The sequence below is a fragment of the Lipotes vexillifer genome, unplaced genomic scaffold, assembly GCF_000442215.2.
Source record: "Lipotes vexillifer unplaced genomic scaffold, Lipotes_vexillifer_v1.1 scaffold431, whole genome shotgun sequence".
Taxonomy (NCBI): domain Eukaryota; kingdom Metazoa; phylum Chordata; class Mammalia; order Artiodactyla; family Lipotidae; genus Lipotes; species Lipotes vexillifer.
The window spans coordinates 564,719-578,113 of record NW_006782267.1 but is presented as its reverse complement, the minus strand read 5'-3'; the positions used below and the strand labels follow the sequence as shown (position 1 = coordinate 578,113).

Below are 13,395 nucleotides of genomic sequence, written 5' to 3'. Positions count from 1 at the left end.
CATTGAACAAGTAAGTTGTCCATGAACATCACTGTAGTAAGTGGCACAAGTGAGAAATAAGGTCTAATATACAACTGAGTTCAGGTGTGGGGAGGATGAAAGCAAAAATTCCAGAAAGAACAAGGTATCTTAAGACAATTAGGTAAACCAATGTCAGTAGATCAGAGGGTCTGTTAGGGCAGCTTGTAGGTGACAAGTTTGGAAGAAAATGAGAGCATACTGGTATAGACCTGAATTCCGTGTTGGCACAGCAGACAGTGGCCTCACTCATTTAATTTCTCTTAGGATATTGTTTTATAATCACAGGAAGGCTTCTGTATTCATCTCTGGTCTACCAGTTTCCTAGCTCCTGAATTTCAATGGATTTTTCTTCACCAAGTTAACCAAACAGAAGGTGGGTACTGGTAAAGATTAAGCACAGATAAAGGGCCAGAAGAAAAGGAAAGAGCTATAGCTGTAAGACACAGCTACGCACACATACATGGCCATCTAGTCTACAAATCCTCCTGGATCAGGATTTGTCAGCCTCAGCGATCTCGGCATTTTGGTCTGGATGCTTCTTTGTGGTGGGCTGTCTTGTGCATTGTAAGATGTTTAGCTGTGTCCCTGGTCTCTGCTCACTAGTTGCCAGCATTAGCCCCCAAGATGAGACAAACAGAAATTTCTCCAGACATTGTCACATGTCCCCTAGGGGGCAAATGCGTCCCTGATTGAGAACCACTGGCCACGAGAAAAGCATATTTATCAGGGAGTGTATTCTACAGTACTGGCGTTCAAGTTGTTAGAACTCCCAGGTGGAATCACATGAAATAGCTGTTTTTGTAGGTCATAAATGGTTCAGTATCAGTCATTTCATGTTTCAACCTGAAATTGTTGTATTTCTCTGCTAATTGGTAAACAGCAAGATAGCAGCTGCTATGACTAGTAAGAATAACTAATAACGTTCATTCTAATATAAACTTAGTACCAGGTTTTGCCATGCCATTGAATGTCATGACAACCAATCACTGGGGAGGCTGCGTGACTTGGTAAATTAATAGAGATAATAAATATGTTACTATCCCAGCTAGAAAAAGTGGCTGGAAAATGTTCTTATTAATTTGCTATTGGTTCATCAAAAGTTGAAAGTGAATTAAGCGCTGAGAATAATATGGTTGCTATTAACATACATTCTCTGCTGATTAGGCACGAAACCACCAGACAGTACGGCTCTCTGGCAGCTTTGAAGGCAGGTGGGGGGGGGGGGCAGTGCCAGTGTACGGTGCCCAGCAGGCTGGAACAGGGGGCGTTGGTGGCCCCATGTCTGAAGAACCATAGTTCTTGTGGTCCACGCCATGTAGAAAGCTCTGGTACCCACAGGCTGAGCCAGCTGAGGTCTGGAGTACCTAGCCTGGTGGCCCCTAGGCTGCAACAAATCCAAGAGCTGCCACTGGGGCCCTAGTGACATCCGTATAAGGGGGACATCATTGGATGAGTTAGGTGTGGTTCCTTGTGTCAAATCACAGCTCAGACAGGGGCATCGTTTAGCTGGTCATGGCTGCATCAAACAAAAGATCATGTGGACAATTTCTAAAAATCAGAGATGATTTGGAAAGTATTAGAAAATTAAGGAGCATTGTGGTACCCCTTAGATTACTTGGTAAGCAGTCTTGGATGATACAGCTTAGTTTATTTAGAGACTAGAAGGGAACATACTTATAATTTTATTTACGTATGATTTTTATATTAATTTTATTCCCGTTGCAGTCATAAAATACATTCATTTCACCAGTGGCCTGTCATCAGATACTTAGCATCCCACCGGTTCCCAAAGGACATCTCACCCTATCCAATATCGAAGAGTGAGCAATTATCTTCTGTTTCAGTGTTTAAAAAAAAAAAAATCAAACTTATACACAGAAAACAGGGAGTTCAAATCCTTGCCCACCACTAACCTTGGCTGCCTTACTTTTTCTATATTAAGCTGATAGGATTTATACTTGATGCTTTGTATTTCACACAAGATGGGTGTTGTTTATTAAATGTATTTTATTGACTTAATTTAAAGCACCTGCAATTTAAGGGTCTAAGTATTCCAGGGGAGTGTGTTGGAACTAAAATTCCTGATCGTGACTTGCTGCAGCCTTTCTCTTGCTATGATAGTGTAACCTTGAAGGAGTGCCAGTGGAGTTTAATAATTGACTAAGAGTGGCTTTTTCCCCAAAGACACTTGAGCTGAAGCTTTCTCAAGCCTGAATAAGGTCACATTATTCCTCTTTTAAAAGATCAGGAAAATCATATCACGCTTCTGAGAACTGATAGGTAGGTAGTTGTTATCATACGTTGGTATTCAGGGCAATGAACATTTTTTTGTTGTTGTTAAAAAGCTGTGCTTGTAGATCAGATTCTTATATATGATAAACCTTCAGAAAGTACATGCTGAACTCGTTGACATACTTTAGAATTTTATTTTGGAGAAAAAGAAAAAGGTTTCCAAAGGTATTCATTTTATCTGTTTTAAAAAACAAACGCTATTTTCAAAAATAAACACTTTTAAAATAAATACAAAGAAAACACTGTTTTCAACATTTCCCCAGTACCTTTGCTAAATTAACTAGGTGGCGTAAACAGTTTGTATATTTTTAAATGACTCCTCTGAGCCTGAGGAACAAGAGATCTGTAATATGGGAGCATAAAGAGAAATCGTGTTACATCACAGCCCTAATGGCGTGGATGATGGCAGGAAAAGAGGATGGTGGTCTACAGAACGAGGCCAAGAATAAAACAACCACAACTAAGGGCAGATGCACCATTAAATTGGGTGCTAGTTTTGCATTCACTACCAATTCCTCCAAGGAAAAGTGTCTCAATATTCTGGGGAAAGAGAAGAAAAGGTTGGGGCAATTCAGAATCCAGAGGGACAAAAAGTCAGTGACCGAACTAGAAAGATTAAGGGTGTGTTTGTGTGTCTGTGTGTGTCCAGAAAAACATGTTTTGTTGAGTTATTCCTCATGGCTCTAAGAAGTTTCTAGGGGTCACTTGATACTAATTCCTATTTTATCGCTGGAGTGTTTATGAGAGTGGCTCTGTCTGCACAGCAGAAAGAGAAATGGATCTTTAGGAAGATGCCAAATGATGAAGGGACTTTTGGTTGCTGTCTGTGTTGATCATGTCAATTGCAAAATAAGCACATTTTCATTTAACCATGTGTTTGCTCTCTCCACACACAGATTTAAGGAGTATTGGTTGGAGAATATTTCAGATTTTTAAGTTCTTCCCTGCCTGTCTTCTTTATTCCCCCAAAAAAGAAAAACAAAAATGATGAGAATCTGCCAAGCAATGTGCTAGATGAAGGATTGTCAAACTCCTTGTAGCCTGGGGGCCAAATCTAACCTGCCCCCCCGTTTCTGTACAGCCTTTGAGCTAAGAATGGTTTTTACATTTTTAAGTATGGAGGGGAAAAAATAATATTTCATGACACACAAAAGTTAAATTGCAGTGTCTATAAATGAAGTTTTATTGAAACACAGCCACGTGCATTTATTTACATGTGTGGCTGCTTTTGTGCTACAACTGCAGACTTGAGTAGCTGTGACAGAGACCCCTATGGTCATAAAGCTGAGAATATTTACCATCTGGCCAACCCCTGTGCTAGACTCTGAAGATAAATCTGTGACCAAGACTGACCCAATCCCTGACTGTGTTACTTACAGTCTAGTCAATAGGTAATATGCAGCTAAAAGCAGCAAGATGATAATTACAGATTAAGGTAAATGCTATGAAGGCAGCCAACACAAGGAGCAAAAGGAGGTAAAGAAAAAGTGGAGAGGAAAGAGAATTGTGGCTTGTGGGGAGATTAAAGAAGTGACATTTATAAACTGAGGCCAGGAGATCAAAGGAGCCAAGCCTGTGATGGAGGAGTCAGTGGAAAGAGCTTCCTGAGAGAGGAAGGCACATATGCAAAGGTCCTGTGGCCAGGAGGGCTGTTTGTGTTGTAGGAAGGAGACAAGAGAAGCTGAAGTTCAGTGAGGGCACATGAAGTTGGAGGGTTAAGCAGGGCCAAATTCCAAGCACAGTGAGAAGCCATTGACAGGTTGTAAGCAGGGGAGTGACGTGATATAATTAGCTTTGATTTTTTTAAAAAATCATTCTGATTGTTGCGTGGAAAGGAACTGGAGAGGCAGAGATCTTGGGACCAAATATCACGCAGGAGGCCAAGGCCGGGGCTGACTGGTGGCCATGGAGATGGACAGAAGTGAACGGACTTGAGGTTGAGACTTTGCACACAGAACTAACAGCCTCGGCACAGGAAAAGTAATGGGAAGATCAGAATCAAGGGCTGGGGGGTGGGGGAAAAGGGAAGATATTGGCCACAGGAACATGCTTTCGGCTGTAAGATTAATGAGCTCTGGGCATCTAATGTGCAGCATGGTGATTATAGCTAATAATACTGTATTATATTTTTGAAAATTGCTAAGACAGTGGATCTTAGTTGTTCTCACCGCAAGAAGGAAATCGTAATTATGTGCTGAAGGTGTTAGCCGACACTATGGTGGTGATCATTTTGTAATATATAAGTGTATCGAATCAACACATCGTACACTCTAAGCTTACACAAGGTATATGCCAATTATACCTCAATAAAGCTGGGCAGGCTGGAGTGGGGGCAGAAGAAGGCTTCTCATTGAAGAGGCCCATTTTTTTCTGTAAAGGACGAAATAGTAAATATTTAGGCCTTAAAGCCACATGATCTCTGCCACAACTCCTCAACTCTGTCCTTGTGGCACAGAGCAGCCATAGCCAACATGTCATTGAAAAGTTTCATCTGTATGTGAGTGTGTAAAACTTTCTTAATGAAACAGGCTGTGAACAGAATTTGGCCTTGGTTTGCCCACCCATCATAGAGTTGGATGTTCAAGCCTAGCCCTCAGGAGAGAGGTCTGAGCTGGAGATATGAGCACGTAAATCATCAGGATTTAGCAGGTCATGGGCCCGGATGCTGGCAAAGAGAGCTTGTAGAAAGATCAAAGAAGACAACAGAGGCCGAGGCATTCCAACAACATCCCAAGAAACGTTGGGTGGGAGGGATAATCTTTATCGAGATTGTGTTCCTGTGACATTTTAGAAGCGAGAAATGTTATCATAAGGAAGAAGTGCCCTTTTTACACATCACATTGATCTAAAACGGAAAGCCTTCGTCAGTTGCTCCCACTTACATGGTGGAACGATGTAAGAGGCAGTGGGTGCAGCAGTAAAAGCTGCCTGGCTCCACTACACAGATGTGTGACTTTGAGCAAGTTACCTATCTGCTCTGTTTCCCAGTTTCTTTACCTGTGAAATGGCGATGAGAGTCATAAGACCAACCTCACAGGGTTGATGTGAAGGCCTGCAGTGTAGCAGGTGTTACATGCACATGTGACGTTATTATTCCTTCTCTCAGTGGCTACCTTATTCTAGAAAGCGTTTGCAGCAAGTTGCTTTTCTGGTCCTTACTTTAGACCCTTCACTTCTCTGTTTGGCTCACACTAAAGTGAAGCTCAGTTAACTTCCTCACGTTTCCATCTTTGCCCTGGTTGGGAATTCCTGTGCCGCTTAACTTGCTGGACTCCTCTGCTTGAATTATGTATGCCATATCCAGCTCTCTTAGATTCACTGAGGGCACCAGAGTCTTTATCTTTGATCTAATTTCCAACCCAAGTGACTGATCCAACCCACGTGAAAAGGAAATTTCCCTGGGCAGCCTCAGATTATATGTAATTACCCGAGAAATCGGCTAATTCCACCTTCACCTTGCCTCTCAGAGAAAGCGAACTCTTTAATGACCAATTTTCATGGAAAGGAATTAGTTTAACATTCATCTTCATTGGGTCCACGTGAGGTTGACTCCTGGTTTTCATTTTATTGCCTATTGTTATGAACTTGTTGTTTTTTAGATATTTTGTACATTTCAGGCCATTATCAGTCCATGAATTTTGCTGTTCACGCTGTCCCACCTTTGATAAGAAGTAACCACGTTAAGCCGGTTCCCTGATCCTGCAGACATACTCGTCCCTGTCTTGGAAAGAGCTGACGCAGGGTGTCTTGGGTCGTGTTGCCCATCCCCTGCCCCAGACCTTGGGCCTGCTAGATCTCCAAGGACCCTGGTTCCTTTCAGTGGGAGATAGCATTTATACCAAACTCCGTACTCTGAAAACTGGTCATTAAAAGGAAGAAAATGAAATTTTTTTTTTTTTTTGAAAATGGAACTTTTGTCTTGATTTTCTAGTACAAACTGTATTTTAGGGTAACCACGTATAGCTGTAGAAGATGAAGGGATGCTCTTGTTCACTGGACAATTCCAGTGAACATCTGTAGACAGGAAAGGATGATAGAATTAGAAAATCAGCATTTGCGAGGGTAGAAAAGAGCCTTACAATGAAGGAATCAGACCATCACCACCTTAAATCAGTATCATCCTCAATATCCCTAATAGCAGGACAACCTGACATAATATATTAGATGTGATCGTGGTATTGGAGTCATAAAGAAATGTCCTTATCTTTTAAAATATCTCTTATTGAGATGTAATTCACATGCTATTCAATTTATTCATGTAAAGTATAAAATTCCATGGCTTTTAGTATATTCACAGAGTTGTGCATCCACCTCCATAATCAATTTTAGAACATTTTCATTACCCCCAAAGAAACCCCACACGCCTTAGCCGTCACCCTCTAGACCCTCCATCCCCCCGTCCCCCAGCCCTAGGTAACCCTTAAGTTACTTGTCTGTGGATTTGCCTATTCTGGACATGGAATCGTGCAATATGTGGTCCTTTGTGTTTGGCTTCTTTCACTTAGCATACTGTTTTCGAGGTTCATCCATGTCACAGCACGTATCAGAACTTCATTCCTTTTTATGGTTGCATAATATCCCATTGTATGGACCGATCACGTTTTGTTTATCCACTCCTCAATTGATAGACATCTGGGTTGTTTTCATCTTTTGGCTATTGGGAATAGTGCTGCTGTAAACACTCATGTAAACTATGTCTTTGAGTACTTGTTTTCAATTCTTTTGGCTATATACTAAGGAGTGGAATTGCTGGGTCAGGTGGTAGTTCTGTGTTTAAATGACGGACTGCCAGATTGCTTTCCAAAGAAGCTGCACCATTTTACATTCCTACCAGCAGTATACGAGGGTTCCGGTTTCTCCACATTCTCACCAACACTTGTCATTATCTGTCTTCTTGACTATAGCCAACCTAATGGGTGTGAAGTGGAATCATTATGGTTTTCATTTGCTGATCATCTTTTCATGTATTTATTAGCCATTTGTATATTTTCTTTGGAAAAATATCTATTCAGATCCTTGGCCTACTTTTTTGTTCATTCTTTTAATGGACTTGACTTTTTTAGAGCAGTTTTGGGTTCACAGTAAAATCAAGTGGAAAGTACAGAGAATTCCTGCATACCTCCACACACGCATAGCCTCTTCAACTATCAACATTCTGTACCGGAGTACTACATTTGTTCCAATTGATGAACCAACAGTGATGCATCATCATCAACCTAAGTCAATAATTTACATTAGGGTTCACTCTATGGGTTTGGACAAACGTATAGACGTGTATCTACCATTATAGTATCATACAGAATAGTTTCACTGCCCCCAAAATCCTCTGTGCTCTACCTGTTCATCCCTCCCTCCCCCTAACCCCTGGCAACCACTGATCATTTTACTGTCTCCGTAGTTTTGCCTTTTCCAGAATATCATACAGTTGGAATCACACACTGTGTAGCCTTTTCCGTCTCTTTTAATTAGTAATGCACATTTGAGGTTCCTCTGTGTCTTTTCATGGCTGGAGAGCTCATTTCTCTGTATCACTGAATAATATTCCACTGTCTGGATGCAGCACAGTTTATGTATCCATTCACCTACTGAAGGACATCTTGGTTGCTTCCACGTTCTGGCAGCTATGAATAAAGATGCTGTAAGCGTCCATGTGCAGGTTCCTTTGCCCGTTTTTGGATTATTTGTCTTTTTATTGAGTTGTGGTCATGTTTATACATTCTAGATACACGTCCTTCATCAGATATATGAATTGCAAACATTTTCTCCCATGCTTTGGGTTGCCTTTTCATTTTCTTGATGGCATCCTTCGAAGCACAAAAGTTGTTAATTTTGATGTCCAGCTTATCTACTTTTGTTGCTGCTGTTGCTTGTGCTTTTGGTGTCATGATAAAGAAATCATCGCCTAATCCAAGGCCATGAAGATTTATACCTATGTTTTCTTGTGAGAATTTTATAGTTTTAGCTCTTACATTTAGGGCTTTGATCCATTTTGAGTTACTTTTTATACCTTATGTGGTATCCATATCTTTTTATAGATGCAGACTAAATAATTTTTTTTTCTCTTTTTTGCGCTACGCGGGCCTCTCCCTGCTGTGGCCTCTCCCGTTGCGGAGCGCAGGCTCCGGACGCGCAAGCTCAGCTGCCATGGCTCACGGGCCCAGCCGCTCCGCGGCATGTGGGATCTTCCCGGACCGGGGCACGAACCCGCGTCCCCCGCATCGGCAGGTGGACTCCCCACCACTGTGCCACCAGGGAAGCCCAGCAGACTAGATAACTTTGAGTTGAATATACAATGACTGTAATTTAGAACACTTCAGAAAAAAACAGATGAAGCAAATATAGCAAAATTGTGACAGCTGCCAAATCTAGGTGATCGTTTATGGGTGTTCATTTTACTGTCCTCTCTGTTTAAAAATTATTTTTCTTTAAATAATAGAAAGTAAAAGATATAGAAATAAAAATCGGAAAAATACTTGATTATGAGTGAAAATGCCACTAATTGAAGAATAAACTTGCATCCACTTTAACTTAAATTATTTATAAACATTAGCATTTTATAATTAGTTGTAAAGCATCAGACTCCTAATAAAAACACCTGATAGAATGGATGCCTCAGGGTGTCTTGGCATTGCTCTTAGGAACCAGTGTTCTAGAGCTTCTCACTCTAATATGGCAACTACCAGTCACATGCGGATGTTGAACACTTGAACTATGGTAAATCTAAACTGAGGTGCACTGTAGGTGTAAAGTATACCTCGTACTTCAAACACTTGGTATGAAAAAACTGGAAAATATCTAATGAATAATTTTAATATTGATTACAAGTAGGAGTAATAATGTTTGGGGATATATTAGGTTAAAGTGTATTATTAAGATAACTTCAGTGGTTTCTTTTTACTCTTTTTAAATATGGCTACTAAACATGTAAATTACATACATGGCTTGTATTACATTTCTTTTGGACAGCACTGTTCCAGAAAACAAAGGGCTGAGCTAGAAGGTCTGCATTCTAATCCCCTTACTGCCTTTTACTAGCCATGTGACTTTGGGCCATTTCTTCCATTTCTCAGCCCTAGGATAGTTGAAAATAAATTCATTCAGAAAATATTTAGAGCTCTCACTATACAGAAAGAACCTGGCTAAATGATGCGGGGAATACAAGATGTGAAGCTGTTCACAAACTCAAATGAGTGCTTTCCCATTTCAGCCCTATCCATGAGTCAATGAAGACAGAAGTCAACAATGTAAATATCTTATCATTTTAATTTTCTCCACTAACATTTTATCTTAAAGTAATGAATATTTTATAATACGTTCATGGTCTAAGATTTTATGTACACATAGTAGATGTTATTTTCATCCTCTGGGTCTTGAGTCTTTGAACGTGTGTTCCATTTTCTTGGGGGCTTCCTCAACTCCACGTTCTGTCCAAGAAGTCAGTGCACTGGGGTAGACAGCTGGTGGACTGGCGGACCTAATATTCATGCCCTTATGTTGTCCCATACCACTTTGACGCTGGTCTTGGCCATGTGACTTGCTTTGGCCAATGGGACATTAGCAAACAGGATAAAAGCAGAGGCTGGATAAGCTCTTGCTCATTGAGGCTTATCTTCTTGGAACCCTCTTTCTTGGAACCCTGCAGCCATGCTGTGAGGAAGCCCAAGCAGCTCTAAGGAAAGGCTCACATGGAGGAAGAAAGGGACAGTGGTTTGTTCAGACAAGTGGTTCTTAACCTGGGGGTGATTTTACTCCTTAGGGGACATTTAGCAATGTCTGGAGATACTTTTGGTTGTCACAACTGGTGGGGAGGTGCTACTGGTAGAGGCCAGGAATGCTGCTAAACATCCTACAAGGAACAGGACAGGGCCCACAACAAAGAATTACCCAGCCCAAATGTCAGTAGTGCCAAGGCTGAGAGACCCACTCTAGACCAAGGTCCCCCCAACCTGGATGCTATGGATCAAGGATAAAGGGGCTTGGGAGAGAAAGTGTTCACACTTAAATAAAGATCAGCTTTCTGGACAGTCTGCTACTCATGGTGATTTTAGATGACTCTCATCCATCCCAGTGGGACATTTCCCCTTGTTTACCCTCAGCATTTAAGCATAGTAACTCATCAAAGTGTTGTACCAACAACCATTTTATTAGTTGCCCCAACCCAGATATTGCTTCTCCCTGGTAGTATTGAAGTCATGGTTTGTGGCAATTCAATCATAGCTTCCAAGTGCCCGACCATAACAGACTTGGAGGACAGGGGCTTTAACTTCTACTGTTTTACAGAGTCTGTCCGTTTTGTTATCAAAGAACTGCAGCCCCACCATGCCAACAAGAAGCCACTTTCCCTCTGAGAAGAATGTGTATATATTTTGTCTATGAGAGAAATTTTAAGGACATAAAAATTATAGTAATACTGTTGGTAGTAAATTTTATTAGGAGAATTTAAAGTAATTACACTGGCAGACTCATTCAATAAAAATTTTAAACATGTTTGAGTATGAGTATAAATCTCATTGCTATGGTAACTATCCATAGAATACATAGATAAGAGAGCATTGCAAGAAGGGTTCCCCCCCCCCCCCAAAATTAATAGAGCACATATACATCTCCCGGCGGAATGAAAAAGGGGCAGAGGTGCTGCCATAACTACCACTTTGGACAGTTTTTTGGTAAGCAGGCAGATGCAGGAGTTTAAAAGAAACACGTGATGTGCTAGGCAGTCTGATTTGCAAAGTACATGGACCCAGATGAAAAATTCCAATGATATGAATAATCCCAACAATCCCCCAAATCCCCAAAATATGAAGTCAGATTAGAGCAGGCTACAGCCCACCTGCGAGTGGCCTTGTCTTGTTGATGGAGAGCCAATTCTTGGCAACATTAGGTGAAACCCAGCCATTTATCCAACCTGTTTAATCTGTTTTCATTGAGGAACGTTAAACTGTGACCAGCATCATCAACGCGCGAGCCCTCCACGCCCGTGGAACACATTCTCTTCCCCAACATTTGGTTTGTGCCCAGAGGTTGGTTTGGGAGTGTATTTGCTTCTTGAGAAAGACTTTTTGCTCCTGTCTGCAGGGAGGGAAGGGAAGGCGGGGCCTCCAGGGACGTGGAGGGCTTCGGCTGGGGGCCACCGGGGCGGACTGCGTTCCTGGGGTCAGGCCTTTGAGAAAGCGACACGCAGGAGGTTGTGAAGCTGGCACGAGGACCACCACATCTACCTAAAAATGAGGAATCTGGAGGGGCCTTTGTTCGATCGCACATCACATCGAGAGCAACCTTGCCCCCTCCACCTGGGGTCAGGGCTCAGATGATCACTGGCGCTGTGAATTTTTCAAGGACCCTGGACAGTTCTTTTCTTTGACTAAGGACTGGATGGTAAATAATTTAGGCTTTTGAGGGCCAAGAGGCAAAATGGAGAGGATATTATGTAGGTACTTATATAACAAGAGAGAAAAAAATTCACAATGTTTTTATTGATGAAATTCAAACTGTAATAATAGAGTACAATTTTTTGCAGTACACACCCACTAATGAGAGGAAAGGAGTTCCCTTCTGAAGGGGATAATGTGTCTCTTAATTGGGGTTCAATGGTATTGTAGCTATTATCACATACATACACAAATGTTCAAGTGTAAAATAATGCTTAGCTCTCTCGTACAAACAGGCAGCATGTGGATCTGGCCTGCAGGCCAGTTTGCAGACCCCTGTGATCTGCACCAGTGATCTGCAGTGGGTTTGGGGGTATTCCAGGTTGGGGGTCGCTCCTGCTTGCGAGGCACCTTCATCGCCCTTCCCTCACCCTCCCTCTGTGCCCAGTTAATCTGGTTCATTGACTCTCCCCCGCGAAGCAGGACAGAAAGGTCAAGATTAGGGCCTGGAGCTCTCCCACGGAGCCAGGCCCTCCAGGGTTTCTCATCCTACAGCCCTCGGTGTGTAGCAGGCCACGCCTCGCAGCACCCTCCTCGCAGCACCCTCGGGCTCTTCCTCCAATCCTCGCCCCTCTCTCTCTCTCTCTCTCTCTCGCTCCTCCAGCTACTCCTCCCGCCCTCATCCTCTCCAACACCCGTTCCCCTCCCGCCCTCCTTCCTCCCTTTCCCTTCCAGCTCCTCCGCCCCCGCCCCGCTCCCCCAGTTCTGCCTCCTGCAGCTCCTCCTCCGGGTCCTGTTGCGGCACTTTCCCACTCCACCTCCGCCTCCAGCGCCTCCTCCCTCAGCTCCGCCCCTCCAGCTCCTCCTACCCGGCCCGCGGCTGCGTCTTCCTGCTCTTCCCACCCCGCAGCTCCTCCTCCCTCAGCTCCGCCCCTCCAGCTCCTCCTACCCGGCCCGCGGCTGCGTCTTCCTGCTCTTCCCACCCCGCAGCTCCTCCTCCCTCAGCTCCGCCCCTCCAGCTCCTCCTACCCGGCCCGCGGCTGCGTCTTCCTGCTCTTCCCACCCCGCAGCTCCTCCTCCCTCAGCTCCGCCCCTCCAGCTCCTCCTACCCGGCCCGCGGCTGCGTCTTCCTGCTCTTCCCACCCCGCAGCTCCTCCTCCCTCAGCTCCGCCCCTCCAGCTCCGCCTCCGGGGCCCGCGGCTGCGCTTTCCCACTCTTCCCACCCCGCAGCTCCTCCTCCCTCAGCTCCACCGCCTCCAGCTCCTCCTCCCCCAGTCGCGTCCCTCCCGCTCCCCTCTCCCAGCTCCGCCCCTCCAGCTCCGCCCCCTCCAGCTCCTCTTAGCTCCGCTCCTGCCGGTGTCTGCCAGTCGCGCTTTCCAGCTCTCGCCACAGGGTCCCGTGTTACCGCCGCCTCCGCCGCCCCGCGCCTGACCATGCCCAACATCGTGCTCTTCAGCGGCAGCTCGCACCAGGACCTGTCTCAGCGCGTGGCCGACCGGCTGGGCCTGGAGCTGGGCAAGGTGGTCACCAAGAAGTTCAGCAACCAGGAGACCAGGTGGGGGCCGGGCCGGGGAGGGCGCTGGGCGCGCGGCTGCGGTGCCGGGCCGGCGCCGGCGCTTACCTGGGACCCCCTCGGCGGCTGCCCGCTCCCCCTTCCGGGGCGGGACGGCCGCTACGCGGCCTCCGCGCCACCGCCGCGGCGTCCGGGAGAAGC

General features: G+C 44.5%; 1 protein-coding gene across 3 annotated transcripts in view; it reads left to right on the top strand.

The window, feature by feature from the left end:
• Positions 1–13,018: 13,018 nt before the first annotated feature.
• PRPS2 (phosphoribosyl pyrophosphate synthetase 2) overlaps positions 13,019–13,395 on the top strand; it is a 27,003-nt gene continuing 26,626 nt past the window's right edge. For 2 of the 3 annotated variants that reach the window (XM_007455058.1, XM_007455057.1), the window contains exon 1: positions 13,115–13,236. In XM_007455058.1, the coding sequence (XP_007455120.1) occupies positions 13,115–13,236 (122 nt within the window). Of the gene's footprint in view, positions 13,237–13,395 lie in introns of all 3 variants that reach the window. The other variant, XM_007455056.1, reaches the window with a different exon arrangement.